The sequence below is a fragment of the Empidonax traillii genome, unplaced genomic scaffold, assembly GCF_003031625.1.
Source record: "Empidonax traillii isolate 1590-97213 ecotype Southwest subspecies unplaced genomic scaffold, ASM303162v1 scaffold124:size1682992, whole genome shotgun sequence".
In the NCBI taxonomy this organism is placed as follows: domain Eukaryota; kingdom Metazoa; phylum Chordata; class Aves; order Passeriformes; family Tyrannidae; genus Empidonax; species Empidonax traillii.
In genome coordinates, this window is record NW_020955317.1 from 1,339,524 (window position 1) to 1,360,749 (window position 21,226).

The 21,226-nt window shown below is 47.3% G+C and overlaps 1 protein-coding gene across 1 annotated transcript in view; it reads left to right on the forward strand.

Moving 5' to 3' along the window:
- Positions 1-21,226, forward strand: part of TOX2 (TOX high mobility group box family member 2) — a 146,019-nt gene that overhangs the window by 82,483 nt on the left and 42,310 nt on the right. Inside the window, exon 3 of the mRNA XM_027883335.1 lies at positions 3,833-4,078. Coding sequence (XP_027739136.1) covers positions 3,833-4,078 — 246 coding nt within the window. The remainder of the gene's footprint in view (positions 1-3,832; positions 4,079-21,226) is intronic.

The window sequence follows — 21,226 nt, forward strand, 5'->3', positions numbered from 1 at the left end:
CCCAGCAGTTCAGCAAGGAGACCTGGCTGTGCAGGTCACCCCGTTCTCTTACACGGGGTTTAAGGAATTCCGACTTTCCCTCTCAAATGATTAGGAATAGCATGTCCCAGCCCTGTACTGTGAGCTGTGAGGGAGCAGCCAGTAACTTGGTTAGCTGTTCTGACTCCTCTTGGTCCTGGACATGGACTGGGGGTCACCTTGCCAGGAACCAGAGCCTTTCTTTCCAGTACAGTCCACTCAGATCACTTCCCCTCCACTCCTCTGTGCTGATGCTGAATCTGCAGGTGGATGGAGATGGTCTAGGGAGAACATTCAGATTTGGATTTTAAGAAGGAAAAATTGTTTTAAAATATGATTTTGCTGCTGTTGGAGGTTGGGGCATAACCATGGGTATGAGGCCCTGGCACAGGTTGCCCAGAGAAACTGTGGCTGCCCAATCCCTGGAAGTGTCCAAGGTCAGGTTGGACGGGGCTTGGAGCAATCTGGGCTGGTGGAAGGTGTCCCTGCCCATGGTAGGAGAGTTGGAACAGGATGATTTTTAAGGTCCCTTCCAACCCAAGCTATTTTATGGTTCTGTGATAACCCTGGGGCTGCGCTGAGGGCAATTTGGTCCTACACAGCCCCTCTAGCTGGGGCACAGAGCTGCTCGGGGGGGCTGAGGGCAAGGAGGGACTCAGAAAAGGGGAACTGCCCCCTCTCTGAGTGGTTCTTGTCTCCATCCTGTATCTCCATCCCTCTGCAGGCTGAGGCAGGGGGTTGCCACTCCAAGTACCCCCCATGTGCCCTGCAGCGCGAGCCGCGAGAGGCTTTGCAAGAAGAGGCTTGTTGTTTCAGCTGATTTCAATGTTTTAATTTGAAGGGGAATAATGTGTAATCACAACAACTGTCATCTGTTTGACAGTGGAAAATCCCAGATCTCCCGTGCTTTTTTTTTCGTGCCCCGTGCTGGGCAGCCATTCAGCAGCACGAGCTGCTCTGCAGTCACATTCGCAGTCCTGGTGGGATGAATGGGTTCAGACCAGCTCACTAATCTAATTTGTAATGTATCCTTATAACGTATAATTGGCTGTTTAATTTCATTCGAATTAACATAAGAATGGAAAATACAATCTGCTGCGTGGCCCACATGGTGGTGGAAGGGAGCGTTGGGTGTTTCTGCAGGGGGCTTTGAGAGGTGGCTTTGTGAGACCACCCTTCATGGGGGTGGGGGCGTCATCTTGGACGTGTCAGTAGGCACCGTGTGTGTGACAATAAATCACTCCCTTTCCCCAGCCTTCCAAGTGCCTATCTGCCTCATCTCCCTTCCTTATCTTTCTGGCCATCTATTTAAAACACACATAGAGTGAAGGCGGCTTGCTTTGGAAAACTGTCGGTAGTGACGGGGGTGTGAAAGCTGGCAGGCGCCAAGTCTGATTATGTTGATTGGATATTGTCTAATCTGATTTTGATTGTGTACAGCTCTGATTGTAATTTTGATACGTCTGCAAAATGCTGTAGCTGTTTGGAAAGCTTTGTGATTTAAACAGGTCTTTTTTCTTTCTCTTTGTTTTTTTTTTTTTTTCTCCCCCTGGGTTGAATAGAACAGAAGCAGAAACGTGCCAGGGGGTGAGCAGGCCTTTGGCACTCCCTGCAAAACCACCTCAAAGCCCCTGGGTGAGCTGCTCTGCAGCAACACAAGGAACTCATAGTTTTGAAGAGAGCTTTAGGAAACTTTGAGTGGGTTTTACATAATTTAGTTAAGCACAGCAAAGCCACTTGCTTATATACCTGATACCAAAATAAACCAGTTGGAGGAACAAGTTTGCCGTGCGATGATTTATTTAAATCCCTTTCTGTAAAGCATGGAGTGAAATCCTCTTAAATAACTGGGAAAGAATCGGTGTACCTCGAGGAGCACAGCCCAAATGGAAACCTTGCTACCAGATGTATTAAATGGGATCTATCTGTCTGCCGTTGTGTACATCCCCTCAGCCTCCTGCCTTCTCTCTATAACAGCACTGTTAGACAGAAGCTGGCTTGAATTTCCCCTGAACAATAACAGTTGGTACAGAGCTATCAGGGCCCAGGCTCTGTCTTGTGTTTCTGGTGTGCTCTTGTTTCCCTGCAGCTGGTGGGAATCTCAGGCGAACATGAAGGTTCTGGTCAGATATGCAGTAACTGCTCTTGAATCATCAAAAGGTTTGAGTTAGAAGGGAATTTAGAGATCATCTGATTCCAACAAGATGCTGCCAGCTCCAGTTTTGGGGTGAGGCAGGAGCGATCCCCTACTCTGACACCCCACAGAGCCACGGCTGTCCCTGGCAGTGCCATTTTACCAATCCATGGATCTCTCCTTGCTCACTCTTGCCTCTCCCACTGACTTCTGTGTTCTGGTAAATATAGGCTTTATTTTATTTTATTAAGGGCTTTCTCCCCACACTCTGGGGTGATGAGGAGTGGGGATCTGAGGGTGAGCTCTGGGACAATGGATTAATAAAGCCTATGGTACTTAACTGTTTTTTTTAACATCTGGGGTTTTGCTCTTAAATCAAGTATTAAGTCAAAATCCAACCATGAAACTAGGTGATCAGGGAAATTTAGCTTAAAATCCATGTGTATAATACTATGGCTAATCAGAATTTCATATGCTATAATAATATGTGAAACAGTAGATGTTTAGAATCAGCCTCCTCTGCCAGAGACTCGTTATATTCTGCATTGATAATTAATAATTTTGGATAGATTCACACTTACATTATGAAGCAAATATGTTTTTGTCTGAAGTGAAAACAATTGCACAGGTGCAATAACATATTCTTTATATAAATTGGAACGCTTAGAAGTAAACAAGCCTCCAGAAAGCATGGAGAGCAGACGGAGTACTGACATCTCTGTGTGTTCGCGTCACCTCGAGGCAGCGTTGGTAGGGAGGTGAGGGGACACTTCTCCAGATGAAATTTGGAAGAGAATACAAGGAAGGACATATCTCCATGTGTGGTGAAGTCATGCAGGCTTCCTTTAAAGGATTTTTTAACAAGTGATGGCTGTGTTTGCAAATCTCCCTCCCTGGTTGTAGCTTCCGTGCTGGAGTTTTTGAGGACTCAGCAGGAGTTAGGACAAGAGGGAATGGCTTTAAACAGAAAAGGGGAAGAGTAAGATATTAAGGAAAAATTCTTTACTACGAGGGCCGTGAGGCCCTGGCACAGGTTGCCCACAGAAGCTGTGACTGCCCCATCCATGGAAGTGTTGAATGGGGTTTGGACCAATCTTTTTAGGGGAAGGAAGTTTGGAACTAAGTGAGATTTAAAGTCCTTTCCAACCCAAACCATTCCATGATTCTTTGAATATTGTTCCCAAGTAATTGTTATTTCTACAGATTAAATTCTCATAAAAACTCTTAAAAATACCAGCTACAGGTACTGTAAGAGCTGAGCTGTGTGCCCAGAGAGAGGCTTTGACTTACAGATGCCTCTGCTGGTCGGGAAGCAGCTCTTCCATGGTTGTGGCACTGCAAACATCACTGGCCTGGCTGTGGTCCAGGCATGGAAGTTTCTGCTGACGTTTTGGTGAGTTAAAGATGTTCAAGAGGGACGAGGGGAGCAAGGGGATGACCTGAGTGGATCTGAGGTGTGTGAGGATCCATCCCTGATGGACGGTGGTGCAGCACTGCCACATTTGCACCTTGGCTCCTACTTAGTTACAACCTGGTGTGCAGAGCTCGAGTTACCCTTTTTATTACAGCAAAACCATTTTCACTGGAATATGCTTTTGTGTTCCTTACGCAAGTAATCATTTTCTTTGCCGAAGCAGCGGGGCAGTGACAACGTCGCAAAATGTCTTTCTCGCGTTTCAGACGTACAACAGCCAGAATGAAAACAACGAGGACTACGAGATCCCTCCCATAACGCCTCCCAATCTCCCCGACCCTTCCCTCCTGCACTTGGTGGACCACGAAACTGGATATCACTCCCTGTGCCACAGCCTCCCTCCCAACAGCCTGATCCCAGCCTACCCCTACCAGAACATGGACCTGCCGGCCATCATGGTCTCCAACATGTTGAGTCAGGACGGGCATCTCCTCTCCAGCCAGCTACCCACGGTCAGTGCCTTTCCCCTCTTACTGTCTTTCAGTCAAAACTGCTCTATATTTTTGTGTTATGAGTCGACTGAGCATGGGAGGGTGTCGGTGGTGAGCTGTTTGCCTGAGGGGGTTGGCAGCTCTGTGGTGCTGCCACCCACCAAGGCCGGGGTGCAGTGGCAGAGACTGGACTCACCTGCGTGGCCATGCACATGGTGTCAGTTCTGTGTTTCCACTTTGGTGTCTTCCTGAGCCTCATGAACCACTCAAGAGCAGGGGCAGGTTGTTTTCTTCCCTCACCTCCCTGAACCAAGCGAGGTGCACGTGCTCCATCCCCCATGGGAATGTGGCCAACCAAAGCCTGGGGTCCATAGCCCCGTGTCCTTTCTCTTCATCCCTGTGTCCTGCTGCCAGGGTGGCCCCGGTGGCATCAGCAGGAGGAGCATGGACGCTCCCTGGAGGGGAAGCTGAACTATTGATTTCAAGGGGAACAAGATCCCTCCTTGCACTCGCAGGCTCAAATTGCCTCTTGGCTCACGCCGTGGCAAGGGGATACCCCGGGAAGTTTCAAATGACTCATCTGCAGGGATAAACAAGGCAGGGATAATGAAGTAAAGTGCAGCTCTGGGAAGAAACTTCAGGGCTAATTAGACCTCACGATGCTTCTGCATCAGCAGCGCCGAGGAAAGGTTGTGACTTGATTTTGACAGTGACACTGAGTTAACACTGCTGCTGTTTAGTACCATTTTCCTCTTTAGCAGATTTAGCCCCGTGGTTGGGTTTCGGTGTTGTTTCTCTCTCAGATCATTGATTTTGGACGACATCGATATCAAACAGAGTTAATTTGACTTAAAGAGCGTGGCTGGGAGGCTGCCCCTGCCTGGCTGGGGAGCGCTTGGTGTTGATTGCTTGACTAGATAATGGTCTGAAAGGTAGTGATATTTAAATATTTAAATGGGATATTATCTCTTAGTCTAGGAAAATCCCAAGGCTTTCTAAAGTCCTGATGAGTCTCCAAGTTTCATTGTTAGTGTGTTTAAGAAAAATATCATGTTCTGCCCATTGGTATTGAACAGAGGCACATTTCTATGGAATTGAATATTACTTAGGGCTCTGTGTTAGCTTCTAGGTTCTTAGGTGATTAAAACATTCATTTCTGAGACAAAAAGAGTCAATTCCAGCTGAAATATTTTTCCCTGGTTTAATTTAAAGCACAGCCCCTTTGCCTGACCCCTATTTTCATAACACGATAATTTTATCCTGTGTTGATTGTCTCATTTTTGGAGGTGATATTGCACTTATAAATCACTTTCTAAAATACCTAAAGAAAAAAGAATCAGGGGATTTATTAAGCAGCTTCCCTACCTCTGAAATAATTTATTTTGGAGTAGTCCTTGGGAAATGTTCTCTTTCTTACTTTATGGTACTGTTTTACAAATGCAGTGTGGTGACAATAAATCAGGACTGAGCCAGAGAAGATCAGAAGGGGGCTTAGTGGGCTGTAAAAGTAGAATAGAGAGATTAAGATTTGTTTGCCCCTTACCACGAAAATAAAATAAAAAAAAAATCCATTGAACCCTGAATTTCCCAGCCAATAGTGAATTGAAACTGTTTGGTTTTGAGTGGAAACCCTCGGAGCTGTAATACATCTTCAGAGGTCCTGGCAGCAAAGGGAAGAGACCAGGGAGGGAGCTGATTTTAGGTCAGAATTAAATCCTGCCTTACTCTCCTGCCAAAGCATTTTTTCCCACTGAAAAGTGACACCTTCTGTCCCCTCTTGGGTGGGGGATTGAGTCTCCCCTTCCTCCAGCACCAGCCCACAATGGCAGAGTTAGTCCCATAGCACACCTGCAGCTCCTGTTGGTGCTGAAGAGAGCAGCACATGCACATGAGGACACAATAAAACCCTGGAGAGAGAGCAGATTTTAAACTCATATGGTTAATATCCTATAACACCTTGCAATACCTAAAGGGGCTCCAAGGGAGCTGGAGAGGGAACTTGGACAAGGGCATGGAGTGACAGGACAAGGGGGAATGGCTTCAAACTGACAGAAGGCAGGGTTAGATGGGATATTGGAAAGGAATTGTTCCCTGTGAGGGTGATGAAGTCCTGGCACAGGTTGCCCAGAGAAGCTGTGGCTGCCCCATCCCTGGAAGTGTCCAAGGCCAGGTTGGACAGGGCTTGGAGAAAGGTGGTCCAGTGAAAGATGTCCCTGTCCATGTCAGGGGGGTGGAACTAAGTGGTCTTTAAGTTCCCTTCCAATCCAAACCATTCTGTGATTCTTTACCTCCTGCCCACATGCCTGTCAAGCCATAGCTCAGGGGGTGGTGTCCCCACGAAGCCAGAAGTGAGTCTGATGGCACAGGGCACACGACGTGCTCCAACCCTGCTAAAGTCACCCACTGCCCATCACCAGGTGGGTGTTTGCAGCAGGAAACCCCCACAGCAAGAAAGGGACTTGTTTACCAACACTTCCAAAGGGAGAGGATTTATTGCCACACGGGTAGTGATGGGAAGCCAGTTTGGGGTGAACATTGCCTGAGCCCAGAGCAGGCAGCTCAGCCTGGGGAGATTTTGTCTTTGTTCCAGCACCAATGTTGCTCATGCAAATGCTGGAGCTGGAGCCTCTCTCCTCTCTCCTTCTCCTTGCTGTAGTTCATACAGGTTTTTGCATACACAGCTGTTTCCTGCCTTGGCTGCCATGTCTTTTGGTTTGAATACAGTGACAAATGACAGGCAATTCCACGTAAAATATTTAGACATTGGTCAGACCTTTGCTCTAAAAGTGTAACTTGAGCCTTGGGATTTTTTTTAAGGCATCCTCGTGAAAAAAATCTCAAGCTGCTAGAAAGAGGTGAGTCCTAACTGCCAGAGAGCCACAGGATTGGAACTTTCTTTAGGGGCTCAGAAGTAAATAAAGACAATACAGGTGCAGGTTGCTGTCCCCTGTGATGTGCCTCTTGTCCTGGGATGTCCTGATGTTACCCTCAGATTGCATTAAGCCTCCCAGTGCCTCTGCAAGGGATAGGCTGCTGCTCCCACTATGGGGGTGACCAACTCAGAGTGATTTTAAATGAGCACAGAAATTCCCATGGCAGAGTGGGAGCTGGAGAGTGGAGGTGGATTCGCTGTGTGCCAGATCCCACTCCTGCCTCTGGCCCACCCACGGGGCTGTCAGGAGCTGGAGCCCCTTGTTCAAGCACAGCAGCTGTGCCCTGCTGGGGAAAACCCAAATCTGTATTTCCTTATCCCCTCACTATCATCCTCCAGAGCACCCTCCACACCACCAGCCTCTGCACACTTTGCTCTGCCCATGGGCCAGCTCTACATTTCCATAACGTGGTTCTTCACTGCTGTTTCTCTCACTTCATTTCTCTTTTTCTTTTTTTTTTTTTCCCTCCATGAGTTTTTGGAAGTTGAGGGAGTTTTCAGTCACTGATGTGGGGTGCAGGGAGCTGGAGAGGAGGGAAGCAAGGATGGATGGACAAGGAATGGCACAGGATAGGATGTGTGGAGGACCGGTGGAAGGGGATGTGGGGAGGCTAGGGAGGAGGCAGGACTGTCTTGTTTGGGAAAAACTTGTTATTTTTTTATGTAGTGACAAGAAACAAACAGAAAATTCTTACTACTTTTTTTTTTTTTTCCTACTGGCCTCGCTTTTGCTATGGGAAAAAGAGGAAGGAAAGAAGAGGAGTGGCAGGAGGGAAAGGAAATAGGAGAGATGTGACTGTCGCTGAGAAATGGAAATATTCATGAAAAAATAGTTTTTATTGGGAAGAGAATGACTTTGCCCACTGTGACCATCCCAGCAGTGTGGACAAGCAGCTACTGAACCCTCCAGGGATCCACAGGGAGTCCTGCTGGGCTAGGACCACACTGGGGATGGATCTGGGGGCATGGGGGAAGCAGGGCAGGGGGCAGAGGCACGCTGTGGATCAGTGGTGGGGTGGTTAAGGAGCTGCTGCGAGTAAATGAGATTTCAGAGCGGATTTGGCAGAACATATTTGACAGAAACAAAGGCCGATCAAGGTCAGAGCTCAGGAATCTCCAACGCAGTGCAAACATATTTCCATAAATATTAAATAGCAACCAAGCTGGGGGTGTCTCTGCTCATCAAGTGGGACAGTGCTGGGCTGGGGGGAGCCAAGAGCTCCAGGTCAAGGGGACAGCACTGCCTGGAGCTCACCACAACTGCACTACCACTTCCCTGAGCCCAGTGGGGTGACTTCTTTCTGCTCACAGTGAGCTGGTGCAAGGGCAGAAATGCTGCAGCCACAGCCTGAAAGTTCTTAGTTTCTCTTTGTTGACTGGAAACAGATTATTTGAACGCCATTAAAAATCTTCAATGACAAAAAGCACATCCATTCTGTAAAATGACAGATTTCCAGTTAGCTGTGGAACCTGTTTCTGCATAGCCCTAGGAAGGCAGTCATGGTGCCCAGTGATGGGCAGCACAGCTGGATGTGGCTGTACAGATGTGGCTGGTGAGCATGGAAAGTTTCCCAGTAGAGGATCACAGAATCCCAGAATGGTTTAGGTTGGAAGAGGCCTTTTAAGGTCATCTAGTTCTAACACAAATACTATGGGCAGGGACACCTTCCACTAGACCAGGTTGCTCCAAGCCCCATCCAACCTGACCTACAATGTTCCCAGGGATGGGACAGCCACAGCTTCTCTGGGTAACCTATGCCAGGGCCTCACCACCCTCACTGTAAAATCTTCTCCCTTATATTCAGTTAGATTTTGTCACAAAAACCCAGTAAGATGTGCCAGTCTTTTCTCTAAGTCATTGGAAATCCATGATCCTGGTAGGCAGAACAGCAAAACCTTCCGGTACATCAATACTTCACTAATTTTGAATCACTGCCTGTTAAAATAAGTTTTTTTAAATAATCCATATCCCAATGCAATGTACAGGCAGCAGTGCCCTTTAGAGCAAGTTTATGCTCTTGGAAAGAGCCTGAATAAATAAATATATCAACAACAGCAGTGGTTGGGTCACCAGCAGCAAAAACTTTCCAGAGTTCCCCATGGTTCAGTCCTGGATAAGTTTACAGTGGCAGTTTTGTGTTGTGTACTTTCATGTTTTGACTAATTTGGCTTTCTCCTTATTAATGGTTCAGTATTTAAAAACTAAACTCCAAAACACGAGCCCTTGGTGGAAAATAGTAATAACACAACCCTACATGAAGGGTTCTTTGTATTAAGCAGAGCCCTGTTTGCAATTCCCTGCTAGTGTTTTTCTCAGAGGCAATAAATGAAAGAAATATGTCTTTTTAAATTTTATAAAACTCAGAAAAATGGTTTTAAACAGCTTTTCTTCACCTTCTATAATTATTTATTTTCAAACAGTCCTTCAGGGTAATGTTCCGTTTTCTTATTTCACACTCCTTTTTCTCATAAATGAACCATCACTTCAATAAATCATTATGAAAACAGAGACTAACACAAACCCTGAAAGGTTGAAAGATTTATGTAACACATTTATGTTTTCCATTTTCTCATTCTGGTACTCCACTGCTAAAGCTAGGCTAATAAAAGCTGCTATTAATATTTCTTGTTGCCTGGCAACCACAGAGAGGGAGTAATAGCTTTAGCTAGAAAAATAGATGACCGATAAGGAAAAATTCAATTCTTTTATTATCTCAAGGGAAAATGGGCTTTTACTGGAACATTATGATGTACGAGTGTGAAGTTGAATACAAAGGATATTTTTTCAGTTGTTTTTCTATTTTTAATGAACGTTATTTTACCTTCACAAACTCGTTTAAGGCATTTGCCCCACCTACTTGCAAGCTTAATTTAGCAACACCCACACATGCTCCTGGCTTTAAGTATCTGTTGGCATTTTCACTGGGAAGCCCCTTCCCACCACACCTCCCCCCGAGCTTGAGCGCTCGGCCATAAAATTTCACTCCAGGTCGGAACCTGCAAGACAAGATTCCCAATCAAAGAGTGGATTGTTCTTGTATGTGTTTAAAACACACTTTCCCAGAGGAAGGGATGTGTGTGGTGAGGTACTTTTCTGAAGTTTTAGCCATCGTGGCTGGGCTGTCTGTGCTCGGGGAGAGCGGGAATGCTGCTGCTCCTGGCCGTGATCTCGGAGCAGCTGCGGATGCTGAGGTGCAAGTGCAGAGCTGGAGCGTGTGGATGCCTGTGGGAATAGCAGGCCAGGTGCTGGTGCTGTACCTGGTCAGGGCAAATGGTGTCATTCCAGGCTGAATCTCCCAGGCTGGAGGGTGAGCAGACTGAGAGCAGCCCTCGGGAGAAGGTGCTGGTGGATGAGAGGCTGGATGAGAGTCCTGGCCATGTGTTGGGCTGATCCCACAGCGTGGGCAGCAGGGGAAGGGGGAATTTTGCCCATCTGCCCTGCTCAGGTGAGACCCCCACCTGCAGAGCTGCCTCCAGCTCTGGGGTCCCCAATGTGAGAAGGGCATGGATCTGTTGGAGCAGGTCCAGAGGAGACCACGAAGATGCTCCAGGGCTGGAGCCCCTCTGCTCTGGAGCCAGGCTGGGAGAGCTGGGGGTGTTCACCTGGAGAAGAGAAGGCTCCAGGGAGACCTGAGAGTCCCTTCCAGGGCCTAAAGGAAAGATGGGGACAGACTTTTTATCAGAGTGTGTTGCAACAGAACAAGAGGGGATGGTTTTAAACTAAAAGAGGGTTGATATAGATCAGATATAAGGGAGAAGTTATTTACAGTGGGGGTGGGGAGGCCCTGGCACAGGTTGCCCAGAGAAGCTGTGGCTGCCCCATCCCTGAAAGTGTTCAAGGCCAGGTTGGACAGGGCTTGGAGCAACCTGGGCTAGTGGAAGGTGTCCCTGCCTATGGAAAGGGGGTTATAACTAGATGACCTTTAAAGGTCCTTTCCAACTCAAACAATTCTATGGTTCTATGAATACAGGTCCTCTACTCCTGTGGGAGAGTCCCTCCCTGATCTTCCCAGTCATCCTGAGCACCAGTAGAAGCTCTCTGTGTGGAGCAGCAACCCCACCTTACACGTGGCTGATACAGATACTTCTGAGTGGTCTCTTGTCAAGCACTGCTGGGAGAGAGTTGGGGTGATGTGGGTCACACTCAGGTCCCAGCTCAGTGAGTGCTCAGATAACAGCAGAGTTTGTGAGGGCTGGGCTGTGTTTGGGAAGAGTGAACCTGAGGGACCAAGCTCCTACCAGTATGCTCCTGTGGCTGGTCTCCAGGTTCATGCATGAGTATCCTTTTTCTGAGATACGAGAAAGTGATGATACACCTGAAAGGTGTCATGATACACCTTTCACACCAGGGAGCTGTTGTGACAACTGAGAAGCAAAGCAGATGTGGGCCTTGCTTTGTAATGCAAGAATTTCTCCCTGAAAAAGGGTAAGGAAGAAGGCAAGGTGTCGCTTGGCCTGCCAGGTCTGGGAGAGGGCGATTGTCACCTGCCAGGGTGGGGATCTTGCATGGGAACCTGCCTTTTTTCCTGAAAACCTTTCATAGACACCTCCCTGCAGCAGAACTACTCCTTGGCAGGAAGTCCCTTCCAGACCAAACCATTCAGGTATTCTGTGTCCCAGAGCAAGGGGATGCAGGAAAGCAAAAAAACGTGGTTTTTTTTTACCACAACAACACCACATCACCACATCAATACCACACTGGAGGGGTCTTGCACAGCAGGAACCTATGTATGTGTTTAAGTCTGGCTGTAGAATTGTCTCTGTTGCCTGTGTCTCTTTTGATTTTCTACTGCAAACAGGGTCTTTATCTCCCCCTACTCATCACTTGGTCAGAAGCCAGGAGATGCCATCCCGAGGTGGTGTAACCCCTGCTCTCAGTGAAGCGGCGTGTCTGTGCCACGTGGCGATCCTTGCCTTCCCCCTCTGAACTGCTCCATAGAAATTCATCCCCTTAATCTTTCCTTTCCTCTCCTCGAGTTGGTCACTATCTCTCTGATAAGCCGCTGCCTCCGGGGCAGCCCCACTAGTTCAAGAACCGCCTTATCAGCCGTAAAACATGCGAGGAGGGAGCGCTGCCGGAGCTGTCCCCGGAACAGATGTCAGATGAGACAGTGCCTCTTGTTTGCTCTGTGCCTCACCTGCCATTGAAGCGCTGGGGTCGCAGTTTGGTTTGCCTTTCCCAGCAATTCCAAATATTACCCGTTACGTTTCAGTCTGAGTTCGAGCAGAGCCGTTCGGGGCAGCGATGACTGGCGTTGGGAAGGCGCGGTTTGCGTAACGCCGAGGAGGAGCGAGCGCCGTGAGCAGCGTGTGCGTGTGTGTGTGTGCGTGTGTTAGTGCTGTAATTAAAATATCAATTACGCCGTGTTGACAGTTCGCCAAATAACTGCCTTTCGCGTGCAGCAAATTTAATCACTCCGAAGTCTACTCGCAAGACCCGATGCAATCTCGGTGCCGAACCAGCACAGCATAAAACCGGCGCTTTGCTAAAGCGCGGCCTCGATGTTGCTTTGCGTGACGGTGCCGCGCTCGGGAGCTGGTATCGTGTTCTGAAAATTATCTTTTAATGTACTATTTGTATTGCCGAGAGATGTCACTTACTTTGCGGAACGTCTCGCCAGCATAAAACCTAGGATTTATTCCTGTCATTTTTTTTGTCTCCTCTGCCATGTTGATAATAAGAAGTCTACTTTATGTGCGTAATGCTGGTGTCAGTTTTGAAATTTGGGGTTTCGTGAAAGACAGCAGTATAAATAAAGCATGATATAAATTAAAAATATAGTGGAAAATAAACTCTGTGAATTACAGCAGCAGATGAGATGAACACGGCAGGAAGGAGGTTTTCAGAACAATATCAAATAACTGGAGTAAATATGTCCAAGGAAAGGGATGGATCTTTTTTAAGACCTGATTCTGATCTTCAGATGTGGTGTGTCTAGTGTACAGACTCGCAGACAGATGCCTGTTACTTAGCCCTGTTTCAACCCTTTAGATTTTGGTTGTGTCCTGCAGGGTGGCATTTTTTCCCCCTTTTAGCAACCAGTTCCAAGTCTTCCTGGGTGAGGTTAAAAACGCATTATGCCCACATAGAGAAAATCCTGCAAATGGGAAATGCTTTGATAAATGAACTAGAGATATGGAAGAGAGCTTCTTTGGAATCTGGGATGTGGCTCTGGGGAAAGAGTGACCCAGCATGGGTGATTCCTCGTCTCTTCATAGAGGATTTGTTGCCTTGGCCCCAGGAGCCAGGGTTGGTGCCTCAGTGGGTTTTCCTCAGCTGCTTGGGCTCTGATGTCCTGTGGTACCACCTCTGCCATCTTCTTCCTTCCTGGCATAATTTGTAAAAATATGGGCAATTATGTCAAAAGTTAGCATTAGAAAAAATAAAAAGATGGAACAGGCAGATAATGGTCAGAAGGAGCTGGGATTACCTTCGCCCATGCTGACTAATTTTGGGCATTGTGAAATGTCTTGCCTTTAATTACAGTATGAGACAAATGATGCCAGGCCATCTCTGCTTAAAGGCTGGTTGGTTTTGGCACAATGGTTTTAGGTCTGCTTGGACCTCAGGGATCCCCATTCCTTTGGAAACAGTAGGTAAAGTTAACAGGAATGTGGTTTGTGCAAGAGCTGCAGTATCTTCCTCCTTCATGGAAGTGTCCAAGGCCGGGTTGGACGGGGCTTGGAGCAACCTGGGCTGGTGCAAGGTGTCCCTGCCCATGGCAGGGGGTTGGAATGAGATGAGCTTTAAGGTCCCTTCCAACTCCCAAAGCATTCTAAGATTCCTTTGCCTCTTGCTGAATATACTCAGCCCTCTTGCAACTGATTAGCCAGAAACTGCTTCCACCCTCCCCAGAATGCTGTCTTTGTGCCTTACTTCGTGCATGTGACTCCATGGTGCAGGTTATTTGAGGACTTGTTTTCGTTTGGGTCACACACAGGAGAGCAGTCATTTCCAGGCAGGAATAATCCCCAAGGCACGTGTCTCTGCACCTTCTCCTGCATCCCATTCCTGCTCCCTGCCTGTTGGAGTGGGAGTGCAAATAAAGCTGAGCTTGCATTGCCACCTCTAGACTGAGGAAGGGTCTAATGCAGGGAAGATGATTTTGCCAAAGAGATGGAACTCCCTCTATCCCGTTGGTCCATCCCTTGCACCATATATCCACCTTATTCACTGTCCCTTCTGCCCTGTGCTTCTTCCCTCTTTGCTCATTTCTGTGGGAATAACGAGGAGATGTGGTGGCTGCAGGTCTGCGCCATGCAAAGAGCCTCCAAAAAAAGGCAAGTGAAGGGTTTTCATTTGCATCATAACCTCTGCCACACCATCGTGCTCCCATGTGTGTTCACACCCCACGTCATAATGCAGCATGAACTCTTCATTGAAGTGCATCAAGCAGCTGTAAATAGAATAATTTTTGCCAGTTTTTAACCAGTAGCACCTCTGATACTTTGGGAAAAAACCCAAAGTAGCATGTCTGGCAACTCTTTGCCATCCATCTTGCATGTTTTGATCAGTGTTGCAGCCCACCTTTAATTGCCCTTATCCCTTAGATCAATCATATTTATCTCGTAGCTGTCACTTCCCTCCTCTTCACGTGTTCCCAGGTTGCATTAACCTGCTCCAGCAATTCTTGATCCCCCCAGACTTTCCTTACGGACAAGGAGGGCCGGTGTAACTGTTGTCATTGCAGTTCCCAGCTCCTGCCCGGGGTGGGAGAGCCCAAAAAAGCATGGAAATTTCCACGGCTTTTGTTTCTGCTGCAGAAGTTGTGATGACTGTTCACCGCTGTAGGTGTGTGCACGTCGAGCGAGTCTTTTTTGTATTATTTAAGTGGGAGCCGTTTTTAGAGGCAAATAACAGAAAAGTGCTCACAATAAAAATAATGGGGCTGTAACAGGCTTTGTTGTGCAATGAGGGGATCAAAGGGCGACATCAGCCGCTCGGCTGAGCGCTCCGAGTGACGGGGAGGAATGGTTCCTAGTTGAGGGGTAAGATTTCCTCAGCTGGTAAACAGAAACTGTAATCCCAGCCCTTTCATAGGAGTTTTCTCCTGCCAGTGGGCACAGTGGGGTTTGCTCTCTCCCTGAGAGCAAGGGAGAACACCAGCAGGAATCCTGAGTCAGATTTTCTTCCTGCAGTAAACACCCCCAACCTCTACCTGCGTTTTGAGTGCAGATATTGGAAGATCCAGGTGTCAAATTCTGACCCCCCCCACTTCCCCAGAAGATTTAACCTGGAAAGCACAGACTGCAAACACAGCTCCAGCAGCCCTCCCTTCCGCCCGAGTGGTGCAGGCTGAACCACTTCACATCCCCGTAGCCCCGAGAAATCAAAGTTACCATTTAAATGAAGAGTGCTACTTGAGTCCTGCCTCTGTGAAGAGGTGTGGGATGCAATGTCAAGAGAAATTATAATGATTGCTACAGATGCAGCTTGTCACAGAAAGAGAAAAATGTTTCTGCATCTGATGCATGGCAGCAAGCCAGTTGGTAATGTTATATGTCCGAGTGTTTCACTTGGGCTCTGCTGGATGGAAAGCATTCCTTAATGCTCTGCCTGGCTGTTCCATTTGTCTCCCAGCTCTGCAGAATCCCATTAGGAACCGTCCGTTTCCAGCCTGGAAATTGTTTGTTCTCTGCGAAGGGAGGGCGCAGGGTATTGCTGCAATCCTTCAACATCCATAGGAATTGCCAGGGTTGTAGTTCTCACTTCCCTCTCCTGCCGTGGGCATCCCCCAGCGTGGATCGAGATGTCCTGTAACCTGCAGCAGGCAGCTGTTGGGAACCGCAGTGATGTCAGAGGGAGCAGGATCTGCTCCCTTCCTCCAGACACCCCGGGCAGGCACCCAGTGGAGAGTCCATTTGTCTGGAGCCTGGCTGTCAGTTTGGAGTTAAAAGAGTCCAGAGTGTAGTGACCAACACAGGCAGCCCGTGATGGACATGGTGCCCGTGCCACCAGGGCTGTGGTAGATGAGGTTCCCCCAAAAGATACCCATCTGGACCCTTTGGAAATGGGCAGCAGAGCAAGTGGAGGTGATGGGATGACCAACAAGCTGGGAGGAACATGCCTTCTGCTTGTGCTGACAGAGGCAGAGGTGGAGGAAATGGGGTCAATTTGAGGTGTTGCCACAAGAAAAGGGACTAGCAAAGAGCGAGGTCAGTCAGGGAGTGGTTGTCATGACCCAGGACAAGCGCTTCTTGCCAATTTCTCACATCTTTTATTATGTTATTTGGCTAACCCTAGAAAAAGCAATGATTAAAAACTCATGCACCTTATGGTTTGGGGAGGTATCTCAAGGTAGTGTTGTTGCCCTGACTGCTCTGTTGTTTATGATTGTTTGCTAATGATGCTGAGGGTAGGCAGGGGGGAATAAAATTTGAGAGTGACACAAAGAAATTGGACGTATTTGGGGCAGGAGAAAGGAAATTTGGAGAGATGTAAATATAGGAGGGAAATGGACTGCAAGATTGCAAAGGCAGTTTGTTCAGTGTTGATAAATGTGAAATCAATGCATGTTGAGGAGAAAAATATTCACTAGTCATAAAGCTTGCAGTGCTCTGAATTGACTGCCAGAAAGCACCCCAAAAATACCTTGTGCAGGGATAAGGGGTAAACAGGAGAAAGTTATGGATGGAGATGGTTTGGAGAGTTATATACTCTGTACTGTGCTAGTCATCCCATCTCAGGCAAGGGGAAGGAAAAAAAAGAGGCTCAAAGACTACAAACAGAAAGTATCATGGGTCTGAAAAGATCCTCTGCGATGGCAGATGTTAAGTTTAAGAAGGAGGCAAAATAAAATAATTGGAATTATAGCAGTGCCCAGGATACACAAGTGAGAACAGCTACATCAGGAATGTCCCTTGGCTGGGAAACTGCATGGGCATTGAGATTTGGGATCTCAAAGCAATAAAAGGGAATAATTTTACCCTCACAGGTCAAGATCAGCACTGGGACTTGCTGAGAGTGAAAACGAAAACACCAAAAAGATGTTTTTTAAAATGCTTCTGGATCTACCAAAAACACGTGGAGCTGCTGTAGTAGATGTTAAAATGCATGCTGGTGGAGAGGAGGAGGTGGTTGTTACATGTAATACATCCAAAGCTGATTTCTGGCTGGAATTACTCTGAAGCTGGGGAGCATCAGGTCCTATCCCTCTTGTATTGCGTCTCATCCTGGGGAAGGTGTGGTGGAATTGGACCATCTCTGCTTTGGGCTCCTGGCAGCACTTCACACCTCCTGATTTTGCATTAAACCATTGTTTAAACCCAATGACTGAATCAGTCCTGGCTCTGCTGTCCTTGCTCGTAGCAGTGCGAGCCAGATCTGTGTCATTTCCCTCTGCACTCGGAGCCTGGATCCTCTTTTCTTCATCAGAAACATGGAGATTTGGGCACATTCCCAAATTAAACCTCACAGCATTAATAACTCCTTCCTTGAAACGTCTTTAATGTCCCCCATCAACATCACCTTCTCTAACGCAAGGAGAAGGTCTGTCCCAGTGCTCTTTTCCAGTTCCTACTGATGCCAACCCGCTGGGACAGACCAGCCTTTGCAAACCATCTCCTTGGAGGTGCATTTTTCAGGTGTTTCTGGGTTTTCACGTGCAGAACTGGGCTCTGGAAGAGCCAGTCTCCAGTTGTTAGCACAGCACAGCACAGGTTTCATGTTCTTGGTGCAAAACATCCACCAGCCATTGCCATCCCACCTGCTCCATCCCAGGAGGTTTCTGCAGACAGTCCCGCACACAGCTCCAAGTTTCATGCTGGTCGGGCTTTCTCATGGCTCTTTTCCAGTTCTGTATCAGTCCTCTGTGTCTGTCCTAGAGACTCTCTGATTATTGCAGCCTGTGTTTTTTTAACAGCACTCCTCAGGCAGTTGGCCATCTGGTTAACATTAATCTGCAGGAGGAGGCGGCACGTTTACCTGCGGGAAAATCGCCTTCCTTTTGAAATGAGTCCTGTCAACTTTCATGTTCATGTTCAGCTGAACTGAGAACATCCAGTTCTGGCAAAAGAAGAAAATGAGATAGCTAGGACACATCCCCTTCCCAGCTGTCCCCTGCAAAGCCCAAAGCTGGTATCAGCAACTGAAGCTGAGTTTTTGCTTTGATTTCTGTGTCTTGGCAGGCATGATGAGGTGGAATTCCACCAGTACCTGCCTTCTCACACAGCATGGTGAGGCAGGCCACTGCTCAGCCTCCACAGCCAGCTGGTTTTGGTTTGCTTGGTATCATACTGGATAAGTTCTCTCTTTGGGAAATTCCATTCCTTTTTAAGCTTACATTTCATGGTGGTACATGGTGGGATTCTTGGGGTTGTCCTGTGCGGGGCCAGGAGCTGGACTTTGGTGATCCGTGTGGGTCCTTTCCAGATCAGGATATTCTATGATAGGATTTGTGGTTACCACAGCCTTGCTCCCTTGCAACTGCCCCAGAAGAAAATACAGTTGGGGTCGTTTTTCCTGTAACAGAGCTGAGGGTACAATCAGACCTCTCTGTAGGATGCCAGAGGTCTGGAGAAAGATCCAGAAATGAACCACACTGTGGAGCTCGGAGCTTTTGTAGACATTGAGCAGGTATTTGCTGGCCACAGAATTATCTTCATGTCCCTAGAAGTCACTACAGGGCTCTCTCTGGGGTGTCTTAGATATCAGGCAGCTGTAACTAAAGAAGCAGTTTAATTTTAATGCCTCCACACAGGAGATTGAAGGACAGAAATATTTGCACTTATGAGTTCTCCTGTTTCCTCCATCCCATCAGCCTGCTGAGAAGACTCAGCACTCCTTGCTCAGCTTTATCATCCTGGTGGGGTCATTTCTTCTTCATCATCTGCCTGTTCCAGCAGAATTTCAGCCCTGCCATGGTGCCCAGTAGATGCTCTGTGGCATCTACAGGGCATCTAAGCAAGAGCTGTCCTAAGAATTTAAAAAAAAAAAAAAAAAGAATTGCCCTGCAAATTGAATCCAAACAGTGGGGTCACAGACAGAAGGAAAATGGGTTTTTTATCCTTTCACAAAAGCAGAGACTGAGCTGGTGGAGCCCAGGTTGTGCTAGGAACCCCCCTCAAACTGTGTCAGGGAATTTGCAAGGCGGATTAGCGATCCCTGTCCCACCTGGGGCACGGCTGATTTTGAGAGTCCCTCTTTTGTAATCGAGCATATGTAGCCCTGCCACGGCCATGCTGTTTTACAAGGCAGAAATCCAATTGCTGAAGGGCTGGAAGCCAAAGTTCAGCACCGAGCATTATGCCCTGATGAGGGTTCCGTACTGATGCCAAGTGGAAGAGCAATTTCGCTGCTGATTTACGGGATGTGTGTGTGTAGCTAAGCAGCATGAGCTTGTGAACAGTTCCCCTGCTAACCCCGTGGCTACTCGTTTGGCAGGGGATATTTGTAATATTAAGCTGGTTGTGGAAAGGCTCCTATGTGGAATTCTGCAAATCCAGCAACGTGGGACTTCTTTTAAGAGTAGTTTTTCTCTGGCTTCTCGCAGTCGCAGAGTGTTGGTGAAATGTTGCCCAGCAGAGCTTCCCTGGTGTGAATTTCCAAAGAATTTGAGGGGATAGAGCCTGAACCCACCAGGATCACACAGAGCTGCATTCCAGGGGATGTTTTGTGCACTGACTTCAGGTCTGCACAGGAGAACTCTTGTCTGTGGCAATCCTGCCTTTCAATTTGATGCTTTGGGTCTTACGCCTCAAAAATCCAGGACTAAATTGAGGCCCCTTTGACAGTTTGGATTTCCTGATCCATAATGGTTGGTTGGAGCTGGAATTCTCCTGAGTGACAGTTTGCTTCATTCCCTTTTGCTTTGCTTTCTCACTGAAGTAGAAAAGTCATATACAGTACAATGACTTTAGTGCAGTCAGCAACAATTCAGCCATGCTGATTTATTGGAGCCATTCACCGAGAAGTTCTGGACTGCTCTGCAAGTGCTGGTGCCCGTGAATTTCATGTTGATTTTTACTGTTGCCCGTGACCAGTCAAAGGTTTTAGTTATTACAACCAGATTTTTTACTCTCGTGTCCTTTGGGTGATGCTGAACTCTGTTATCCAGTTGTCCTTGGAGGATACCTGGGTGCAAGTGGAGCTGGCTGGAAGTTGCTGCAGGGAGTTAGAAACAGGCTTCTTCCAGTAACTTTAAATCATATTCCACTGTATTTACGTTTTTGCAGTCTTTGCGTTGTTGTTGCCATAAGATCACTATAAATAAATGTGAGGAAGTGGCCAGTAGCATTTTTAACACCCAGTCAATCACTTGACTCGCTTGGGTGCCGTGTACACCAGGAATAATTATAACTGGACTTCAGTTAGAGCTCACATTGAAGATTCACTGGGGAAAAATTAGAGGGATAACTACAATTATGGCTGTAGCAAGATGGCTCCTCTGTAGTCCATTATCTGCAGTAATTTAAAAACGTGGATCATTAAAATCAATACATATTGCAACCAGACCTTACGAGCTTGATTTCCCCTTATACAGATGTGTCAGTCTTGTCAAGAGCTGAAAGCCAAAGTTATGGGAAACAGCATTAGCTGAAGGAAGGTTGGGCTTCCCATTTCCTCTAAGAAACCTTTTCCTAGTTCACTTCTTTCCTGTGTTTATCACTGAATAGAAATGCCAGGATTTCATTGAGTCATAGAATCATTTAGGTTGGAAAAGACTTCTAAGATCATCAAGTCCAACCCTTAATCTGACACTGCCAGGCCCACCAGTAACCCACGTCCCTAAGCACCACATCTGCATGGGTTTTGAACACTTCCAGGGATGGGGATTCCAACATCTCCTTGGACAGCCAGTTCCATGGCTTTCTTGACCACCCTTTCAGTGAAGAAATTTTTCCTGGTATCCAAGCTGAACCTCCCCTGATGCAACTTGAGGACATTTCCTCTTGCCCTAAACATGAGCAGAGTGGATTTCTCAGCCGCTTTGAATTCAGCATTAAATTAGTGCAGCCAACATTGCTGACAAGTAGACAAGGCTTGAGCTTGCTTCTGATTTTCTGAGATTTGTGCATGAGATTTTTAAGTTTGGCCATAGGACTGTAAGACCTGGATCCGTGAGCCCTTTCCTTTGGGATCAGTGCTGTGAGGAGACCTGTTTGGGAGGAATGGGAAGCTGATCCTGCTGGATGGTGCTTTGATCAGCAATCAAACATGATGTGATATCAAGACACCTATCATGGGGCACCAATACTTGGAGCAGCAAGTATTTTGGAGTTTGGCAGGGTTGGTTTTA